This window comes from Haemaphysalis longicornis, unplaced genomic scaffold, assembly GCF_048455015.1.
Source record: "Haemaphysalis longicornis isolate Haplotype H1 unplaced genomic scaffold, Haemaphysalis longicornis Haplotype H1 scaffold_2, whole genome shotgun sequence".
Lineage (NCBI taxonomy): Eukaryota > Metazoa > Arthropoda > Arachnida > Ixodida > Ixodidae > Haemaphysalis > Haemaphysalis longicornis.
This window is the reverse complement of record NW_027526295.1, coordinates 207171258-207194331: the sequence shown is the minus strand read 5'-3', so window position 1 is coordinate 207194331 and position 23074 is coordinate 207171258. Positions and strand designations below refer to the sequence as shown.

Sequence of the window (23074 nt, the reverse complement as noted above, 5' to 3'; positions counted from 1 at the left end):
GTCAGAATTATTCTCGACTAGGTAAAAAAGAGCCATAGCTTCCGCTGATCAATTTGCCCTTGCGGAAAATTAAACGCTATTAACAGCGGAGCTGTTTAAGCTTGAGTTGCATCCGTGCCTAACGTCGCTCAAAACTCGGCGCAGCAAAGTGGAGAGGAGGAAAAATGCTAGGCACACTTGTCAAGGAAATGGAGAAGGATGCAAGGAGCCGACGAGAAAGTGCGGGGAGTGCGCGCCTCAAGAAAAAAAAAAATTAAGATCAGCTCCACTCAACGTGAAAGAAGCCAAGTTCGGTGCAGTGACTTGTCGATGGAAGGGGGCGCCTTCTCTTGAATAGTTTCGGTATCAGCCTGGGTTTGATAGCAAAAGTAGTCGAATGAGGGCGCCGACGCCTCTGAAATGGCATACTGTTGTTGCGGAAAAGGAAGAAGACCGCTTGCCAAATTACAGATCACCATCATGAGGTAGTGAAGACAAGGGGATTAATCGGGTGTTCTCAGCAGAGCGAGACAATCACTGGCCGCTGCTTCATTAACTACGAGGCACGTCAGCTGCTGAGTTTGGCGTTCGGAGCATCACTCCTTATATCCATTGCGGGGTTTTGGCCAGGATTTAGGGTTCCCTGGTTATCTATCTCTCTGTGACCTTGCAGTTTTTGGGAGTCTAGTTAGGGTGGGCACTTTTTGCGCCGAATGGCTACTAACTCCCCTGGCTGGGGGGGCTACCCCCTGGTCGGCCAGCCGCAGGATCTTCCTTTGACAGCCTTTCTCCGCAACGGCTTGACCGACATCCCTGTGGCCTTGGTTCCGACGAATGGTGGGGCGATTCGCCACAACAATCCTGGAAAAATGCAGAACGCCCTTCGTGCCGCTACGGAACGCTTCAACAAAATGTCTAGCGTGCGTCCATTCGGGGAAGGTGGAGTTGTGATTAGATCATCGGACCTGGAGTGTGTACAGGACCTTCTCAAGTGCGAGTCATTTGCTGCGTTCCCGGTGAGCCCCTTTGTTCCTTCTCACCTTGCGTGTGCAAAAGGCATCATCCGCGGAGTAGACACCAAGATGTTAGTCAACGATATGCTAGAAGAGTTTGCTTCCGCGGGTGTCATAGCTGTACACTGGTGCAGCAGAATTGAGAAGGACTCCCGCTATACCACCGAATCAGTGATTGCTACCTTCGCCGGGGTGTCTGTCCCATCAGAGCTCAAAGTGTGGCCCCTTATCTTTCGTGGGGAGCCTCTTTTCCCGCGTCCCTTGCAGTGCAAGAAATGCTGGCGATTTGGCCATAGTGTCGGGGGATGCAAATCTTCGGGTCGCTGCTGTTCGTGTGGGGGTGATCATCCTCCCGCACCATGCAATACGGAGGAGGTAACTTGCTGCCCGTGTGGAAACTCTCACACGGCGGACTACTCAAGGTGTCCGGTTCGCGAGCAGGAAATGAAGATCCTTGAAGTGATTAAGAAACGTCGGTGCACGCGGAGTGAGGCGATGACAGTGGTTCGCGAAAGATTGTCCGACTATGCCTCAGCAGTTGCCCGTGGCTCTACACTTGTTGATTCGTCTCTGGCTGAAATAATTGCCTCTGCAATAAAAAAAAGCCAGGCTAAAGTAATGGATAGGTCCATGCATGCCATTACAGAACTTTTGGCAGCTCACACATCCCATGTATCCCAGACTGTGTCTGCATTGTGCGGCGTAGCGGTACAAAGCGATTCAACAGACGGGTCCAGTTCAAAAGCTGCAGGGTCACTAAACCAGCACAGTTTTAGTGAGTCAAATCTTTCGGAATCGCCAGGCCAAGTCATCTCTAAAGCCCTTCAGTCCCCTGAACTTCCAGAGCTCAGTCAGCACTCACCAGCCTCTCCCCCTAGTGTGCCCCCTTCGCCTCAGTCCTGTTCTGGACGTGATCCATCTTCCTCCAAAATCGTTTTTCGACAGCCCACTTTGCTGCAATCCTCCAATATTCATCCTGAAAACAAACCTAGTGCCAGTTCTTTGAACTCTCCGGTGGACATGGAGTATCAAACAGTTCCGTTTAAAAGAACTGGATCTCCGACTGTGGGCTCACTGGAATCGTCTCCAAAACAAAAAGCAAAGAAAGGTAAAGGCGTTCCCAAAACAAATGACATCTTGGAAGCTGCGGTGGCAGCCATCAATTCATCGTAATGTCGCTTCGGGTCCTACAATGGAAATGCCGCTCTGTCATGTCATCTCTCACAGACCTTGATTTCATAGTCTCTAAAGAACAACCAGACATTATTTTATTGCAAGAAACCTGGCTGACTCCGTATAGGCCATTTTATTTCCATAATTATCGGATATTCCGCTTAGCTCGACTAACCAGAGGAGGTGGATTGTTAATTCTCGTGTCATTGCAATTTTGCCATAAAGCCCATAAGTCATTTGAATTCATGTCGGTGGATTGTGAAATTCTAGCAGTTACATTTAGCCTGCCCGGGTGTTTTGCATTTTCGGTGGTTAACTCCTATTTTCCGGAAGGCGTCATTTCTACCTCTCCTCTCGATGCTGTTTTGCAATCGTGTGAGAATCGCGTTAATATTTGCGGTGATTTTAATTCCCAACATGTTTCTTGGGGGCTCCGCACAGATTCCTGTGGTAGGCGGCTAAGTGGTTGGATGAATGATAACAATATGCATTGTTATAACTCTGGTTCAGCAACATTTTTTCGATGGAAGACTACTTCAGTCTTAGACTTGACTTTTTCAAAGTCCGGCAGTATCTCTTCGTGGTCTACTTTGGATCACGCGACAAGTAGTGACCATGTTCCTATTTTATTTGAGATAGTGTGCCCTTCTAAGTCCCCACGTGCTCGTATGATTCGGCATGCAAATTTACACCGTATGCAAAACAAAGTAAAAATAGCACTTCAATCTATTCTATCCGGTAACGAGGAACGCAGGGCAGTTCAAGTTACTTCGATCATTTCGGATGCTGTTAGGTCTTCCCAATTCATTATCTCTTCTCAAAAAGATGGCAATAGCCCGTGGTGGAACAAAGATTGCGCACGGGCGTATAATCAAAGGCAGGCGGCTTGGAAGGTACTGCTAAGAAACCAATGCCCGTCTAATTGGACCAATTACAAATTTGCGGCCGCCATATTCAAACGGACAGTGTCTAAAGCGAAAGAAGCTCATAACACCCAGAAGTTTGCCGCTCTCTCAAAGCCAAAGAATAGGCGATTGCTGTACCAGTTTCTTCGCTCGAGAAAGGTGGTTCAAGAGCTCCACAATGAAAATTCAGTGGTTTATTCAACGCAGGAATCTATTGAAGCTCTCGAACAAATTGCACAAGAACTTAAATCCCGCTTTTCTTCTGTGCTCTCCGCTCCTTTTGTCAGTCAACTTTCTAATGTTGGTTTCAACCCAGTGAAAATGTCGGAATTGGCTGACGTTGTTTCACAGCTGTCTGAGGCTGCTCCGGGGCCAGATGGCATTACTGTGCCAATGTTACAGTTTTTATTTGAGGAAACCCCTGAAGATTTACTCAACATAGTAAACACGTCAATGAAACATAGCTGGATACCTCCAGAATGGAAACTCTCTAAGATAGTGCCATTGCTAAAAAACGAAGGATTAGGTTACGTCCCAGATAACATCAGGCCAATTTCCTTAACTAGCAACTTGGTAAAGCTCGTCGAGAGGATATTGTATGGTCGGCTTATGCGATTTCTTGAAAACAATAAGATTTTAAGCCCCACTCAAATTGGCTTCAGACCCGGGAATTCCATTTGGAAGGCTCATATTGACATTGAGAGCCGCGTTAAACTAGCCCGTAGCCTAAAACACGTAAGCGCACTTGTTACTCTTGATATAACAAAGACCTATGACAGCGTAGAGTATATACTACCTTAATGTCACATCTTGAGAGTAGCGAAATCCCTCTATACATCCAATCGTGGATTGGTGCGTTTTTAACTGGAAGGACATTCTTCTGTTCGAAAGGTGGCATATCATCTTCACAATATCAGCAGTTTCGAGGGGTTCCTCAGGGGTCAGTCCTTTCTCCGGTTCTTTTTAATATTCTTCTCAGATCAGTTCCCATAATGGATGGCATATCAACTTACGTTTATGCCGATGATATTGCTTTTTACTCATCGGGCAGAGACATTCATGACTTGTGCCAAAGACTACAAAACTATCTGGCCACCCTAGATAATTGGCTTAACAGGCTACATTTGTCACTTAATGTGGGAAAATGTGCGGTCTTAGTATTTCCGGTTACCATCCCCATTTCTTCATGCCTATTGTACCGACAGCAATCCATCCGTCAAGTTACAGAATTAAAATATCTCGGTATAATCTATGATGACAAGCTTACATGGCGTCCTCATATTAAACATATTGCTACTAAAGGAGAAAGAGCTGCAGGCGTGTTCCGCAGGCTATGTAGCCACAAATTCGGGTTGCGTAGAGATACACTGTTAATGATATATCGCAGTTATGTCCGCCCGGTATTAGAGTTTGGCTGCGTCCTATTTTCTGGTTGTGCGGCGTACAAATTAAATCCCCTATTTATCGTCGAGAGAATGGCTTTGCGACTATGCTTTGGACTGCCAAAATATGTCGCTAACCCTATTTTACACCTTGAGGCACGGTTTCCTCCACTGAAGTTTAGATTCCAATTATTGACCGTACTAACCTTTGTCAAATTGTTTGAACCCCCACTGCATGACGCACAGTTCATTTTCTGTCTGAGGCCTGATCTTTTTCAAGGCATTCAGTGGACGCGGTTCCAGAGACCCAAGATGGATCTAGTACAGTCATGGCTTCAGCCACTTCATGCAGACCTTTTCCGGCTCCCCTCTACTTGTATTAGTGTGTCATTTGTTGAAATAAACTTTGATAATATCTTCCCGCCGAATGCCAAGATGTTGCCAGCCCGAATTCTAAATGGATTGCTGGAGGATCATTTGTCAACCCTTCAATCCCATATCGTCATTGCTACCGATGCCTCACAAGTTGATGAGAAAGCTGGAGTCGGGATATTCTCCCAGTACCTCGATTGGTCCTATTCGATCAGGTTACCTGATTTCACACCTATTTTCCAGGCGGAATTATTGGCAATAATTTTGGCTCATCAAAAACTTCAGCATAGATTTTCCCATGTAGTTATACTTTCTGGCTCCCTCTCTGTGTGTTCCGCATTAACATCCGAAAAAGATTCTCCATTAATCCGCACATTCCGATCATTTGTTCCGCGTCAGCTTTGTGAGGTTCGGCTAGTGTGGGTTCCAGGACATGCAGGAATCTCATACAATGAAGTGGCTGATCAATTAGCCAGCATGTCTCTAGGTGGCCCTGTGGTCGTGCAATGTCCAAATGACAGTTTTCTATTGGGGGCGAGATTTAAACGTCTACAGCTACTCCAGGCTTATAAGCAAGACGCCCTTCTATCTTCTAGAGATTATAGCCACCTTCGTCATGCATGGAAGCCAATGTTTTGTGAAACAAGGATATGCGAGGCAGCAATCACTAAACTTCGGTGCAAAATTCCCCCACTAAATTTTTATCTTTATAAATCTCGTCTGGCTCCATCTCCGCAATGTCCTTTCTGCGACGAACTGGAAAATATAGAACATTTCCTATTTAATTGCCGCAGCTTCTCCCCAATGCGACGCACGCATCTGGAGTCAACCTTTAGACGCCTTAACCTTCCGCTATCTAGTTCCGAGGTCCTGCCACTAGGCGCTTCCGCCCTAGGAGTCTGCCACAGGGATGTTGTGTCTGCCCTCCATTCTTATGTTGTGGCGACAGGCAGGTTTTCCTGCTAGCCAGCGAAACATTCACACATAGCTCATTTTTCTTCCTGAATCTACTTTCATATTATACATATTTAAAAAATTCTGTTGGGTATTTTCTTTTCTAAATTTTGGGATCTAAAATAATATAGGTCACATCCTCATTAGGCACAAAACTTCTTGGCCAATCCCCCGCGTGGGTATGTGCCATGGTGGAAGGCAACCAACCAACCAACCAACCAACCATGGTGCGGGTCTAGTTCCTCAACATGTTTGGTGCCGTGAAACCCGGGAGGAACGGCCTGGTGGACACCAGATGACGGCGGACAGCGACTGCGAGGCACGCGAGGGCCGCGGAACCGTTTGATGTCCTGATCCCGTGGGCCTTGCCCTCGAACGGCGCCCCCCATGGCTGGATGCTCGACGCACCGCACTGACCACTGGGAATCCGGAAGCATTCAGCAGCAGCACCGTATCCAGAACACCCTCCCTGTGGACATTCAGCCTACTGAGGACGGGGAGGCTGTGAGTCAACTGAAGCGGCTGAGGGATACTCTCTAGGCAAATATATCAGAACTCGTCAGAACAACAGACAGCCTTGTGGAATCACCAACCCCTAGAATACGTACGCTTAAAATCCTCCTCGAATCTCTTACAGAAGTGCTGGACGACATAAATAATCTTGACAGACACATACGAGATCTCCTAGATATCGAAGATTACGAAAGGATTACGAAGAATCTGACAAATATTATACATGAATTTCTGCGCGAAGTGGCTGCTTAATGAGAAGATATCGAAGAGGAGCTTGATCCGGAAAAAGCTAATCACGCAGCATGTAACGAATTCGGCAACCACTCAAGTCGCACCCGTCCAAACATCATGGAGCTCGTTGGTTACGTCTGAAGCTGCCCGTAATGAGGTATCTGGGTGCACAGACCAATTACTCATAACGAATGCGACAACGGCGGAAACCATCCCACTGCGAGTAGGCGACTTGAGCACTTCCACAAATGCTACGCTGTGGTCATGAATAGAATTTGTACAGAGTGAAGAACTCTTAGCACAACCTCCTGAGGCCGTTCCCGATCATCAGAAGCCCGTTGTTTCAATGCATCTGATAACGAACACTGATGCTATGAACACCGACATGATCCGGCGCAAGAGGCGAAGACCGGGACAAGCCTAGCAAACAGAAAAGGACCGCCAAACTAAAGACGAGACGCAGAGTTTGTGGACATTCGCCTAAGCTACGACCCGATTCCGTCAGGCGGAGTGCAACTAGTTCCTCCATATTTACACGGTGTGTTGAGACACGGGAGGTTCGGTCGAGACAAGTGCGATCCCGACCAAGACGATGTGAAAGACCAGCTAGACGCGAGACAGACCGAATTTTCTTGCAACACAACAGAGGGCCGCTGTATCTACATCTCCGATAGTAACGAAGACCGCCATTAGAAAGCAACATCGGACGTCAAAGCACCGATTAAAGTTAAGCTGCTGACGAACGGTGATCGAACGGCTAGACGGATTCGAACCAGGCTGCTGAACTGACCATAATTTTAGTTTTCTGGCATGTTTTTTCTCCTCAAGTTTTTTTACGCGTAGATGGATCACTGCCGTGCGTGGGAGGATGTTGCAGAAAAGGAGGAAGACCGCTTGACAAATTACAGATCATCATCATGAGCTAGTGAAGACGAGAGGATTAAACGGGTGTTTTCAGCAGAGCCATGGCGCGGGTCTAGTTCCTCAACACTATAGAGGGACATTGGATTGAGTTTTAATTAATTTGGGGGAATTAATGCGTTACTCCAGGATTTATTTTGTAGTTTATAGTCTAGATCATACGAATCCGTCGGAGCCTCGCAAAATCGTCGTATAATCCCAAATCGTATAATTCGTACGAGCCAAAAGAAGTCCAGATGAGCATGAAATATAAAAATCTTTTTAAACACTACTACTGTGGGCTGAAAAAGTCCGTAATGCTATTTTGTACTTCCTGCCTACCATGTGAGTGAAGAATGCCGCCTGAAACGCGTAAAACCATGCGCGATTTCGTCGCTCACGCTGCCGGCACCTACGGTGCGTTGCAGGACATCGAGAGCGTGATGGTTCTCTGACGTGACGTCAGTTCGCCACACAGGTCGGCTCCGTCAGTGGAAATTTCATTGGCTTCTTCCGCCAATTCTTCGATAGACGCCGCAGGTCGCAACATTTTCGTCCGCGGTGACAAAATTTTGAACTGAAGCGTGAGTTCCGAGATTACTCCAGCCCTCAACTCTCGATTTTCTTCCGTGGGAGCCGCAGCAATCGCCAAGAAAAACCCACATTTGCGGCGTGTGCTCGGCGGATCAGTGTTCGATCTGCCGATAAGATGGGCAGACCTAACAAAAGCCAAGTTAAAGCTAGTGGAGGCCATCAGCTCCGCTGCTTCCTCAGCTTTCGCGCGTAGATTCGGAAGAGGGCCGATTGTTTTGTTTTGCTTTTTCAAGCGAAGATAGTATTGGCTGACGCGTGTCACAGTCGGTGATGCTGTAGGAGTCGTTCGCCCAAACTCCCTCCACCCCCCCCCCCCCCCCTCTATTCTCAACCGCAGCTCGCGGCCGGATCACACCATACTCCCAGCCCATCACAGGCGCTCCCTCCTGTCGGAGAGGAAAAGGGGGGCTGGCTCGCTCCGTGCGAATCATTCTTCACAGTAAGACAGAGAAAAATTAAAATGAAAAAATTAGATTAAAATAAACAAAAACCTCGTAGCAGCGTCCCTCATGAACTTAGACGTAGCTAATTGACAGAGAAAATAAAATGTCACGCGTAAAAAAGAGGCGTAATTAACAAAAAACATTTGTAAATTTGAAACACCTGCCGTGAGGCTGCCGCTGTGTGCCTCGTGACGAAGACAGCAGATGGCGCCCCACGAGCGAGCACATTGGCAAACACATGCGAACGCACTTTCCCGCGCCACGTCACCCGCAGGAAAAGGGTTAGGTTGGGATTGGTAGAGGGTTCGGCATTTGGTTTGACAAGATTAGTTACGGTTTCACAGGGTTGGGCAAGCTTCGCGTACACCCCTGTTCCTGGTAGAGGAGGGGTTGGTTTTTGTATAGACACTGCTACTGCGCGGGAGAAAAATGGAGAACGTGTTTTCTACACGTAACACGTGACACTGTTGCTATATAATGTATATAATTGTCATAGCACTGATGTCTGTGAGGCCGGGGACTTAAGTGCGCACGCAAACACTCTCTACATTCTGGTTGAAAAACTAACAACACGATCTCATCATGTGCTCTTATGTTCACTAGCTCTTATACAGACAACAAAAAATTGCGGGGAGGCTCAGAAGATTCTAAGATTGTGAAGGCAAAAACTTAGTTGGACCTCCCGCTGATCTACTCGTTATGTTTCGGTTGAACTTAGCGGCCGTGCCCGCCCCCCTCTATAGCTCGTGTCGCTCGCCAGCCATCCATCGCCAGGAACCACATGTTCGCCCCTGTCGGTGCCTTCACCTTTCAATGCGGCTCGTTCGGCCTTGCAAGTATCGCACGTTTGGCAGCGACCCACCCTCCTTTGGCGCGGCGGTTTTCGTTTCCCGGCGCGGACTGCGTCGCCCTTACTCAGAGCCCTACTCCAACCCTCCTCCAACACCGCTGTTTCCCTTTCCTGGCACGCGATCCCCGCTCACGCTCCCCGGTTCACGCAACTTCAACATATTTTGGAGCCGCCTATTTTCTGTACCGTACAAAGCGCGTGCTTGAAACATTGAAGTGTGAAGCTTTCACCTAAAAACAAAGGTGCGCAAAAACAAGACACCTTTCCCAGCAAACGCACGCAAGTTTGGTTTCTGTTTTAACGGAAGGCGTAGTTACGCTTTCAGGGATTTGCAAGACCGGGAGCTTTGCAACGCACTTAGGTGGGATGTCGATTGAGACTTAAAATTTCTTACATGAGCCGCCTCGGTTTCTTTCTGGAGGCTCGAAGTGAACCCGATCTAATGGACTGTGACCTGTCCGGCTTTGTTCGTTGGAGGGCAGTCCATCTGGAAAGAAGAACAGAATTTTGAATTAGTTTCAAAGGCTGGCTACAAAAGGTACTTAATAAAAATTCTTGAAAGATAGTTTGGGAGGTGTGTCCATTTATTCATGGGGAACTAATCAAAAGACCAGAAAACACGAGAGCATCTATCTGCATTAGGAATGCATGTTTTTTTTTTAATTTTGTCAAGCATTCGCTGTTGTTGGTGCCGTCACTACGCAACAGCCTTTTAGAAGTTTTTTGTATCTTGACAAAAGGATAATTTTTGGGGAATCATAATACGATTCGCGCGAAATGAACCTTGGGTGCTTTTCGGGCTATCTGGGAAGCTTGTACAGACTTCGCGGACACTTCTTACCTGACCTGTGTTTTTACGTTCGGCGTCATACAGGGCTTTTTTTTTAAATCACCAAGGTTAAATGCATTTTAAACGCATGCTCTTTTGGATAGCGCTTTCACGTCTCGTGTTCTCTAATGTCTCGTAAGCAGCAGTTGCACTCTCCCTTTGTGGCACAGGACTTTCGGTTGGCGAATCGGCCAGCGAATAAGTTAACCATCGAACAGAAGTCATAAGCTTAACTGACCGGGCTGTGGAGAATCCTGGGCGTTTTCATCGAGGAGCGACTTTGTTGCTGTTACCGAGAGGTCCGCTTGTGCCCTTAACCTCTGCAGGTCATCCCGCCCCGACACCTTGGCTGAAATTGAGTTGGAATAACAAAACGACTTATGTAAAATGGCGTTCCCCAATTGTTTATACCTTCCGCAACCACTATGTTAGGGTTGTTGTCACCTTTTACGCCACAAATACTAGATACTATATACAGTCGACTCTCCATAATTCGAAGTTCCCTAATTGGCATTTTCGTTTAATTGGAAGTGATGTGCTGGTCCCGGCAATGTTGCATGCTTGTTCGACAATTCGAAGCTAATACGAATTACATTGATAAATTGAAAGTTATTTGGAATGAAAAGCATCCAGGTGACCGCCCTTTCTCGATAAAATTGAAAATTTTCAAGCACAACAAAAGGTGCCGTGTTCTGTACTGATGTCGGCGCCACCGCAACTGAGGCAGCGTACAGTTGATAAAGCGGCAGGCCAGTTGATGCTAGCGCCAGCGTATGCATATCTCTCGTTTAAAGGGACCCTGCAAGACTTTTTTCAACTTTTTTTGATATCTCAAATGCTTGCAGAACGTAGTCACCCAACACTCGCGGTACTTCGATTATGGGTCGCAAAGTACCTCAGCAAAAAAAACTGCTCTATGCCCACCAGATAACTTAAAAACTCGCTCAAAAGATTTTTCTCTCTTTCTCAATCTTGAAATTCTTCGACGGCCCGAATTACGTCACTGAGGCTATGTAGCGGCGGTTGGCCGGTTTTCCTTTAGTTGCAGCAATTAACGCTTTTCGATAGCAACTTTAAAAGTAAAGCAAAAACAAACAAAAAAACAAAGCAGAAACGGAAGGCGTATCTGGTGAGACGAGCAAATCACGCAGTGCCGGTCCGTGCTGGCGATAACTGTAGCTTTCGCAGTGCTTCCAGAGGCGAAGGAAGGAGTGAAAGCGTTTATCGAAAGTGCTGCAGGGTCCCTTTAAAGTTCTCAACCTTTTTTTGGTTTGGCGCACAGCGCCGTGAGAGCAGTCTGCGTGGGCGACAATTCAGGCTTCGATTTTAGGGAAGAGACAACTATCATGGCAGCCCGTGACGTACGCTCGACTTGGGGACGAAAGTCGACATTCTGAGCGCAATCAAGAATGAAACGTGTTGCCGACTACTAGCAGTGCTGTTATTGTGTTCTTTGTTTAACTGGAGGTTCAGTTAATTGGAAGTTTATTGCGGTCCCAGTGCACTTTGTATTAACGGGAGCCGACTGTATTAGCTTGCGCATGATCACGGGACGTGCTTAAACTGAAAGCAAGGTTCGTACTGCCGTCTTGGTTAGTGATACTTAGTTCCAAACACGTGCTTATCATCAGGCGTCTTCAACGACGACTCCCTGACGATTGATGGGGGCACCGGTGTTCGGACGGGATATTACGCATCTGCTCAAATTCCTCAAGGCCACACGTAGTGATTAGACATAACCATATTAAATATTCATTTCGCAAGAAGAAAACGATTACGCCGAATCGGTGAAGAGTATATGGCTGAAAGACGAGCTTTTATTGAATTTAGAATTTTCCGTTGGATTTTTACTATGCCCTGGTGTACTTTAACGAGACTCCAAAGACCGATTAACTATCACAACGTTCCTTCCTCTTCCTTCTGTTGTACAACGAGAAATGATCTTTTGTTCATTCAGAAATAGCTGCAGCTGACATCCCTCAGGCATGTGGAATTGCACGTAACAATACCAGTGCCAAACAAGCCTCCAAACGACCACGCACTCAAGTGAGCCTGTTAGGGGCCGTCACCTGGGACTTGCTCTTTAATGCCGACGGCAGGCTTCGATGCGTGGACAAGTACGGGAATAATCTCGGGACTTAAGCTGTTGTACGGTAGTTCGCTCACCCCGAAACAGGCTGAGAGCTTTCCCGTTCACCCACTCAGAAAAGGTTCCCGGAACTTGTGCCCGAAGACAAAACCGAAGCCGGAACTGCAACAAAGCTTACCGACCGTGGCAGTGAAACAACCTGTCTGCAGTATTTGAAGACTGAAGTTAGTGACTTTTAAAGAGTACATCGCCAACAAGAGTTTTCCGATACATGTATTTACATATCCTTAACTTGCTACTCATTCCGTAAGTTGCATTTCACCGTTCACGATTTGGGATGTCCCAAGTAATAGTTCGCAAAGCGGCTGAGGTGGTGATCCTGTTTTCATTGTATTGGCATGCTTTCCGTTATGAAGAAGTACTGCTTACGCGGGTGCCAATTTATGTTATCGGCACTGCGATCCACTGAGATAGGCAAAGTTTTCTATACATTTTAGTGTCTCTTTGGGAATAATTGCGGAGTTCCTGCATGCGGACATGAGCATCCAGAAGCCGTAACAAAAGCAAGCTTACTTCTGGGCACCACTGCCTCTGTTGCTGGCGTTGGTCGGGCCAGAGTTGTCGGATGTGGGATATCTGCAAGAGCAGCATTATTTATTTTTTATATTGTTTTTAAGCCTATGTTGAACAAAGACTTCGTGCGGGACGTCCCCTATCTTAACCGCAATACAAATATGCCGGCGAGTTTCTGTTCTTTTTTTTTTTTTACATTCAACCAAAAAGAACTGTGCCATGGGGATCTTTTTAGATAAGTACCGTAGAGTCAGTTTAGTGCCCATACTTCAATTTAAGTGCATGCTACTGCTGACGAGAAAGCCGACACCCCACTACTTCTAATATTGAGGTTGAGTGAAACAGGATTGAAGCTTGAACGTCCACAAATGAAGCAACTAGAAATCAGAGCAGATATGGCTATTTTATGAATTTTTTTCTTCAAACATAGTTGACAGTTACTTTAACTTATCAATATAATTATTGCCTTTTTGTAAGAGGCGCGAAAATGGAACGATAATTATCCTTCGTGTATTTAACACAATGTCTGCAACTGAAATTGTTTAGGCATTTATAAAAAATGTGTCGACTTTTTTCACAACTTCTTCAGAGCTAGGTATTATAAATACCCTAAGAATAATAAGTTCCATTTCGTTATGTTTGTTGTTTTGGTTCTGCATTCTTATTTTACCTGAAGAAAGTAACACGTTTATTGACGGTGAATTGTTTTTACACACCGAGAAAAGTAGACGCATTGTATTGAGTCTTGTCACGGGGTCTTATCTTGTCACAAGGACACACAGGACTCCAGCGCTAGTAATTTGCATCCTCTGCCTTGTCCTTACCGCGCTGTTCCAATATGTTTCACTGCTCCAGGAACCAACTGGCCCACATTAATGCACTGACAATGCGGAAACTTTATCTCGTATCTTTTACTGAACGCCTGTTGAGTACAAGGCACCAAAAGCCCGATTCGTTCTGTTCTCGATATTAATGAATGAATGTGCTATCTGTTGTGATAAATTATTTTGTCCAGTCACCCTGTGCGTAGAGGGTGTTTTCATTTTTATCCCGGTATGCACTGGTTTAGTGGTCATACTGAAAGTATTAATTCCCACTGGGGTTGGAAACCGCGCTGTTGCTGTTATCGCAGTCTGTTACTCTTCATGTCACGTAAAAAGAGAACAGAAAGGTAGCTAATGCGGTAATAGGAGTTTCTGAAAAGCCGTACTTATAAACACAAAATACAGAACGGCGTACATTTAGAATCTTCCACCCTAAACGGGAACAAATCTCTGCTCAGGCGCCACTCAAGGTTTCCGCGAAAGTTATGTCCTGCTCCGGGACCCTCACCGTGCAGCCGTATGAAGCCTTCCTTCTCTCCGAAGGTGTTCTTGGCGTGGCACTTGTAGCGGCCGTAGTCCGACTGCCGCAGGTCGTGTATCTGGAGGCGCATGCGTATGCGGTACGATTCTACCTCCTCGGATATGGCGTACTTCTTGCTCCGGAGCAGGATCTGGTCGTCACTGCGGATCCACGCGGTGAGGGGCCGCGGCGATGCCTCGACCACGCACTCGAGGAACACCGATGTGCCCACGGCTGCGCCCACCAGCTGCTCAGAGACGCGGATCTTGGGCCGGACTGCGAGGTGCGGAGGAAGAGATGCGAAAAAGAGGCGCCATTTAGTTTGGCGCGCCAGACAAAGCAGTCTAGCTTTCCTTCTGATTTGATGATCTCGTCGGATGGTACGAAGGAGAGGCAAAATATATTCGGATGAGGCCGGAAGTAGTGTGTTATGCGGGAGACAATTAGCGGTTATAGTGCAAAATATGGTAGGGTACAGTACTTCCACAAGTTATCCATTGTTCGTTTGGTGGGTAGTTACATAACTGCAGAAGATAATTTAAAAGTGGCAACTCGAGCGTCAAGCACGTTTGGCGTACTCCCAGCACTATCACGTCGATTACTTGGTTATAGACAAGCATTCGTATTAAAACCTTCGTGTGACATCACCGTCGCCTGGTACTGCTTGATAACAACATGTCAGAGGTGCATATCTTTATTCGCATATCGTTTCATAGGCGCATATTGTTAACAATATGGTTGGTAAAACTCACGGGCTGTACTTCCTAGAGAGATAGTTTAAGGAGTACGCACCCTATACGACAAGCGCCATCCTTCGTGAAAGCAACCTCGAGGAAATGACCTTGCCGCTCCCCACTCCCCCCTTAAAGTAAAAGACCAACTAATTCCGTGGTATCATTGTCCAGCGATGGATTTTCAGAAGATGCTTTTCGTACCGCTTAAGGGTGATTGTTGGGAGCAGTATTTGTCACGTATCGCAAGCCATGTGCCCCCACCGTGCTCCGTAATCTACTTGGTTTGTAGATTCCCGCTTCGGTTATCCATCGTGTTTTTCGAGCCCACTGGCCTATCGGCCTCTGTCAGCCACTGCTGTCGAGATTTTCGCACAGTCGTCCATCAACTTTAGTCCCTACAAACTACTGCTCTTTGCCTCGTCGCCTACACCGGCCTGGCACCGGCCAGCCAGGTCTGCATTCACGAAGCGCTGCACCGCCCTCCGAATCCTATTAGCTTTTACAAAGGCCAGTTCACGGTCATCAAGCGACACGTTTCTGCCTTCTTCTTAAAAATTAAATGCACTTTGGAATACATCTCTTTCAAGAAGCTTAAGTTTGCCTTCCATCCAATTCTTGATGTGGGGCCAACTGGGAAATACGCCATAATAACGCCCACAACTCCAACCATAGCCAAGCCACTTTGCATCATTCACTGCGACGCAGCCTTTCCCCTGACTCGTTCGCCGCCACCGCATCGCCAGTAGTCGGAGCACTGTAGTGCCCGCACTAGCAGCTCTACAGTACTAGATGCAAAAAAGTAAATGTGATCCCCGTAGTCTCGCTGTATGTTCAAACCGAGCTTAAAGCAGTTGTGCCAGACCTTGTGCCAGTACAACAAGAGAAGCGCTCAATGTACGCCGTAGGTTAACCTTGTAGCCACAGTTGCACATGCATTTGGTCTACACCCACAGCAACAAGAACATAGCAGCAAACGCTCACTTCATTGGCAGCAGCGACAGCGCTGAGAGGGGTCGCCGCAGTTTTTCTGGGAGGTCTGTGCACTGCCGCTAGATCACCGATGGCTTTCCTGAGGCCGTATATTGTCGCCGCGTGCGGCCCACCTGTCTGCTCAGCGTTCCCATCCTGCAGTGCAACTACCACAGCCACAGCTTGGAGACATTGCCTTCGGCGTTCACAGCTATAAACAAGTCGGCATCGCGAACTGTGCTTCATTAGCAGCAGTGAAAGCACTTTCACGCAGTCTTCTGAATGTTTGGGCGTCTATGTTTACGCAACTTAGTCTGTAATTGTTAGGCGCTGCTTTTTTTTTCAATCACTGCTGCCATGTGAGTGCTTCCCTTTGTTTTCTCTACGTTACGCCGACGAAGGTGAGAGTTTGAAAGATGGTTACAAGATGATGTCCAAAAAGACTAGACAGTAAAACAGAGCGAATGAGAGAATCTCTTTCTATAAGATTTTCAACAGCGAACATGTTCAGAAAATCGTAATGTTTTGTGCCGGCAGTCAAAAAAAAAAAAACAACAAGGAAATGCCTAGCGCTCATGTTTGCGGGCCTCGCCATGACCGCCCATTGTCGCAGGCGCACATTTTTCAAGCCAAGCGTATCCACTTAGGGAGACTGGCCAAGATTGCCCTAACCATCCCTTCCAAAAAAATACTCCAGCGTTCGCCGTAACCGTGGAAACGCTCGTAACTAGAAAGACACGTCGTAGCGTATGCCCCTCTAAAATGATGTTCAATGATTATCACTTCCAAAAAAATGAGTGACGCTGACACTTAAGCAACAATAATGTAGTAAAGGTCGTTGCGGCAGCAAAAAAGAAGCAAATCGGGCGCAATTGGGGACTTAAACCATTGTGACGGTCGTGAAGGTTGCGTACAACGTCGCTACCTTCATTTTTCTTAACGTTGAAACGCGAGAGGTTGATGCTGTGAAGCTTAAAAAGCCAGAGTGCGAACAGGTTTACCCCTCGGAGTAAATAAAAGTGATAATGAAAGGCGTATGCCATTAGAGGGCTTCTTTCGCTGGTGATGACGAAGCACTTCAGTTCAAAGACTTAGTATATCTAGATAAGTTGTAGAACTCGAACAACACCCCAGGATGAACAACGTTGAAATCTAATACATCCTTGGGCCGGACGGCAAAGCTTGCATAGCAACGATAGTTCAAACTATTGGAAGAAAGATCTCGTGCTCTCTCTTGCCCACTGACATCAACGTTATTCACTCGGTTCAAAAGGAATTTGGAAACAAGAATATACTTTTCGCTATTTTTTTAACGAACAAAAAAAATCAAGTGACGCTTACTATACTTCCCAATGCGAAATTTGGGCGCAGCGCGAACTGCAGCCTTCTCGCTCACGGCGCCTAGCTGCTGCGTCTCAGGAAGTTATCGCGTGATCAGCGAACGCATGGCGGCGCGCACTACTTCGCCGTTATCCCGCAGCGCATCACCGCCGCCGAGCATGTTGTTGCAAATCGTGTTGAAACCTCCCGCGCAAACGCAGGAGGAGCTTCTGGCGAAAGTGTGAGGGGGAGGCAGTGAGAGAGATGACGTCATAGCAGCACGTGCCGCCCTCCCCCTGACACTTTAGCCAGACGCTCCTCCTCTGTTTTCTTTCTGCCTTCGGTGTCTCGTCCGCTCACTCGGTTACACAGACATCACCGTCGCCACCGGCGATGCCAAACCACTGTACTGGGCGCCAAAGTGCTGTGCTCTAATAAATCAGAGCGCCTCCATCCTGTGAAGAGGAAAGCCCAGCGAAGCTGGCGCTTGGGTGGGATTTGCTATGTTGGGGCTTTCCTATACTGGGGATTTGCTGTGTTGTATTATAAGGACAGTGGCACGACCTCCACGTCTCAGGCTAAGGACACGCACGATTGACGGGTAGAAACAATTACGTTATATTATAGTGCCGCTACACGAATCTCAGCGCAGGCTCTGGTGCCCGCACAGGTGGCCAATGTCAGGGGGGAGATAGACGCTGCGCATGTCGAGAAGTACACTTGACTCCGGACAGAGGCAGTGGTGTAGGAGCAGAATGTAAAGTGGGGCTGTAACCATGCTCCCTCCATAGATGACCATGCCTCTTTGTGCAACAGACAATGTGGGGAAGCGAGCTTACAAAGAACAAGCTTACATCAACCTCCCTAAAGTCGGCTTCGCCTCTTATTGCGGAGGCATTGTTTGGAAGACATCTTTTCAGCTGCAGTGTAAGCCGTCATATATGAATATATGGAGGCCCTAAGACCTAATTTTATTTTTTGAGAATTTTTTTCACATGCGGAAAATTGTTGGTGTAGCTCTGTCGGTCGCGGCGACGACCTGCTTGGTTCCAGCCATAGATAGTTTCGCTCTAGAAGTGCCACAATATGCTAGGTTTGCTTCGAAACTTGCGTGGTTGCTAGAGCTCATCTGCAGTCCGGCTACTGTATCTGCGGGCAGAGAGTGATTACAGTCCAGTGGCAAAACGGCATGATGACAAATATTGTACCACCTCCGCAAAGTTGAAGCAAAAGCACGACGGCATATAGGCAGTTAGTAGCAAGATGATAATACAAGAGAGTGCATGTTGCCGTTTCATTGAGGGTGGTGGTTCATGCTTGGCGTTCCCGTTTTACGTACTAACATAACGGGCTACACACCCTTATTCATATAAAGTGCACACCAAATGCGTGAATAACTTTGCCCGAATGCACACATTTTGTTCGGGATGTGTTTGATACTCCACTATCACTAGTTTAACTCAGGGAACCACAAACTAGGTTGTTGGTGAAATAAGGCCTCGTTAGATAGCACCCTGCTTAGGTCACACTCTACAATATATTAACTCGGACACGATATTATATTGTTCCAATAAATACCAGTTACAACAAAGTATGACACACTATGGCATGGTGTGATACTCTACACATAAGGTTGTATCAACTGTTACAAATATGAGGAAGGGGCGGCAAATACACTAACCAAGCGGTTTTATTAAATGCAATCCCAACGTTTCGGAGCGTGTCTGGGTTCGACCACAATCTGCGGTTCTATAAGGTAGCTTATCTTTTCCCTAGGTGCGCTTTCCGCCATTTACGCCCACAGCCTCCGACGCCCAAGAGCAAGAAACGAGTAACAGCAAAAAAGATGCTACCTTATATATCTGATGCTTCTAGTAGAACACAGTTGAAGCCGATTAGGCACCGATGAAGGAGCCTAATCGACCCGATGAAGGAGCCGATTAGGCTCCGAAACGTTGGGACGGCTTCTAATAAAATCCTTCGGTAGGCATATTTGCATTTCCCTCAAGTGTAACTTAACCAGACAGAGTTCTGTCGGAGATGATCACATTAAGTAGTTACAAATTTGTTACACTGACTGCCATACTCTACTTAACTGTACTGTGCGACATTGAAACGCCATAGAACATAATTTTAGCTGAGGTAATTACGTTTGGCATGGCCTGAGGCCTGTTTTAGGTTGACTGCACACACACCCGCTCAATATAGATGTGTAATATAAAATTTGCATTAGAGCTTTTAGAACAATTCTGGCCCTCGGCAGAAACATGTCCTGAATAGTAGACAAGTTGCCTTACGAAAAACGCCTAATAGAGGTACTAAAGTTAAATCCTGAGGGTAGAACTTTTCGGGCTTTTAACTAAGCAATAATCCTTAATTTTTTGGTAGTTCCTCAAATAGAAAGGGGGGCAGTCAATCAGTCCTATAATTTCCGCAAAAGTACCACGAACGATACCTGACGGGTCATGAACAAACATGTGCAGGATGCTCATTGAGTTTCTATTGACTCCGGGTTGCTGGGAGCCGTCATGCGCTGATGGATTAGCGCATACCCTGGCATTTCTTGCGCGTGGCGCTACTCACAGTTCACTTGCAAAAGTATCCTCTGGCTGACCGAAGGCGGCACTCCGTTCTTGGCGATGCACAGGTAGGCACCCATGTCTTCCCTGTTGACTTGGCTAATGTTGAGGAACTCCCCTTCCACCGACATGACTGCAACGCAGGCACACACAGTTCGTCTATGAAACGCGCATCAGGAAAAATAGAGACAAACTTCTTATTACAAGCTCCCTTAGACACATAAGTTGGTGTATAGTTTAGAGTACAGCAAACTTAGATAACCTAATTATCTCATCATTGTGGCAATGAGTAATTAAGGCAGCATTTCTGAAATATGTAACTGGTTGCTGCTCAGTTCTAAGATATCGAATAATGGCAATAGGGACGTGAACAAAAAGTATATGAAATAAAGGGTGGGGAATTTGTTCATTATGGACGATATTTCTCCTTTGGATGTAACAAGTATTATTTCTATAGTTTTACCTCAAGATAACCTGTGAGCTCTAGTGTACAGGAACCCTCCTGCTCTAAGCGTAGAGACCAAAATTCATGTGTGCAATCAATTCAACAATTTCATTTCGATGACAAATGACAAACATTGGAACCTGCCTTGTTTCAGTGCCGTGTAGCGGTAACGTTTTGGACTGTGCTAAGCAGGTTGTTTGGTCTTACACTTAGAATGACCACACGCTCAAATGACGTGTTGGTGAACTTGCTGGTGGGTGCTGGGGCTTTTGTATTGTGGCGAAATCGTGGTGCCGCGTGTCTTCGCGCCCGACCGCAACGGGCGATGTTTCCACTGCTGTGGCGGGTGCGGTCACTCCTTATGAGTCACTTGAAAAATGAGTTGGCAGTTCCAGGCGAAGAAGCCTTCCTGTTACGCTGGTCCACGCGTTTCATAGTGGCCAGGAACAACATCCTGAGCATCACTATTGTGCCGTATTGACTTTAAATGAGTTTCTGAACTCTTTCTGTGAACACATGTGAACTTTTTATGGATTGATCTCGGAGTAGCTTGTTTCACCACCATACACAGACATCTGCCGTGCAAAGTGTTGACTGTCCGGAGTACTCGGAAACTGATTTTTCGCTTTCTAGGGCAGCGCTGTTACCACTTGTCGCTGCACGCCGATATGAGGTTTATAATCAATTTTCTTTGTGTGTGAAGATAGCTGAACGCAAAGCTTTCTCGTGAGGAATTCATTTGCTGTCGTCTGATTTGAGACTTTGAATCGCAGACGGTTCGGCCTTCGAGTCGTTGAGCGTTGACTTTGACTCGCACGCAGTTCGGACTTTTAATCACAGCGTCTTTTACGTTGACCCTTTACCATTTGATTTCGCACGAAGAACTTCACGTTAAACCATCGTATTCAGAACGAGACAGAAACAGAATATATTCAGAACTAGACAGAAACATTGAGCTACTCACAACCGGCCTATTTACTACCTTGGGTCTCCATCTTTGTATTCAATCAACAGTCACACATTCTTACGTGCTGCAATTCGATTTTACTTTTATAAAGCCGATTAGGCACGGCCTTCGAAAAATCCCATTTCATTATCAAACGGCGAAGTTGCAGTTCTGTCTCAATATACTCGTTGTAGGCAGCGCTGTTTGGCCTTCGTCCTGACAGTTTCATTTGCCGTTATGCTTTGCAATTTTTGTCAGTAGAAAGTGCCTAACTGAACCGGGTTAGATTGCCTTTTACAGAAATATTTGTCTTAAACTTCAACTTCTTAATGAATAGCCCACAAATAGCAATGTTTACCGCATTACAAAAGTATTTCCTGTAACTGAAATGGCATGCAATATTTCTTGCAGTTCGTCGTTTTATGAGAATTATATGGTGAAAATACTCGGCTCGACCCCAGTAGTAGCCTAACTACTTGCCTGAGTTCTTGCGGCCGCTGTACCGCTCGAGATTGATCTCCCGACCGTCCTCCCGGCGCCAGAGAATGGTTGCCGGTGGGTACCCAGTGGCACGGCAATGCAGGCTCACGCGGGAGCCTTCGTCCACCGTTGCGTCCGAACTGGTCTCCTCGTCCAGTATCGAAGGTGGGACTGAAACACGCCATTGTCACGGTTACATTAACGCTAGCTTTGCTCGCACAGCATTTGTAAGTTGTTCTCTACATAATTATGTAGTTGGCGTCTCGTGCACGCGTGTTGACAGTGAAAGCTTTAACGAAAAAAGGGCTCAGAAAAACATTCAATTTGAGGCCCAAACATTGAATGTAAACCCAAACAGTGGTGTCGTCCATGATGCAATGCACTTGTTGGAAAGCTTCTAAATGGCTACCCGCCGACTGGAGACGTTGTACCTTAGCCTTGGTCTTAACGCAGCGTTGACAAACTCCCACCCTACATCTCATAGGCCAGACATCAAGCCCATATTGCGACGATGTGGCTCACTGGAAACTAAAACATATATTACTAGATTGTTTTGCTTATACCGAATCAAGGTACCGTTTGCAGCATAAAATCGAATGCCCCCATCCTGGACCATTAACTGTGAGACTGGTACTTGTACCATCTCCCTCACCCTCCGCTCAGGGCAGAGCCCTATCTTCGTTATTTCCAAATAACGCGGATTGGGCTTTGCGCTCAAGCACATTGGTGTATCTCGACATTGTTCCTCGAGGACGGTGGTAACCAGACAGCAGTGGCTGTGGTCCTTCCCATGGTATGGCTTTGCCCATTACTGCGTACCGGGCACAAGGATGTTGCGCGCGGGACGAGAGAAATCAGAGCATGGCGGACAGCGCCGCACTGAACTAGCGCGGAACTGAACTTGGCAAGGATGGTGGCAAGGATGGCAAGGATGGTCTGGGCCAAGGGAGGCTGGACAGAGGGAACCACTCGAGACGGGCGCCGGGTGAAGAATCGTTTATTTCACGCTACATCGATAGCAGCGGCCTTTCTGAGGTGAAGTTTTGCCTTTTTTCTTTGGTAGGGAGGCTTTGTTCACTTCGGCAGTGGTTGGCGCTCCCTTGAGTGCTCGCTGTTGTCTTGACCCGAAGCTATCTAGAGAGCCCCTTGACTTGGGCACTTGGTCGGGAGAGGAACTTCGAGTCCTAGGTTCTGCGCAGGTTCATGCGCGATTGAAGTCACAGGACTACGTGCTAGCTTTGTTTGTGATGAGAGGAACAGGATGCAACTTGCTATAGGACGGGACTGGTTTTCAGCCTTCCACATTTTCGTGCACGGGATGAACCAGATGACAGAGCTAACGCAAGACACCAGGGAGTCTCTCTAACGCCATCCGGGTGGTGTTAAGCGCACGCAACAGATGGGAAGTGTGAAGCGGGGCTCCCATAAGGGTCTGCTTTCCGGGGACCCGGTGTCGT

General features: G+C 46.9%; 1 protein-coding gene across 2 annotated transcripts in view; it reads right to left on the bottom strand.

Annotated features, from left to right (window-relative positions):
- Positions 1–23074, bottom strand: part of LOC144169828 (lachesin-like) — a 209999-nt gene that overhangs the window by 6561 nt on the left and 180364 nt on the right. Inside the window, exons 4-9 of one of the 2 annotated variants that reach the window (XM_077699192.1) lie at positions 21618–21788; positions 19751–19879; positions 14133–14420; positions 12801–12863; positions 10377–10487; positions 9704–9796 (exon numbers count right to left, since the gene is read on the bottom strand). In XM_077699192.1, the coding sequence (XP_077555318.1) occupies positions 9704–9796; positions 10377–10487; positions 12801–12863; positions 14133–14420; positions 19751–19879; positions 21618–21788 (855 nt within the window). The remainder of the gene's footprint in view (positions 1–9703; positions 9797–10376; positions 10488–12800; positions 12864–14132; positions 14421–19750; positions 19880–21617; positions 21789–23074) is intronic. The other variant, XM_077699193.1, reaches the window with a different exon arrangement.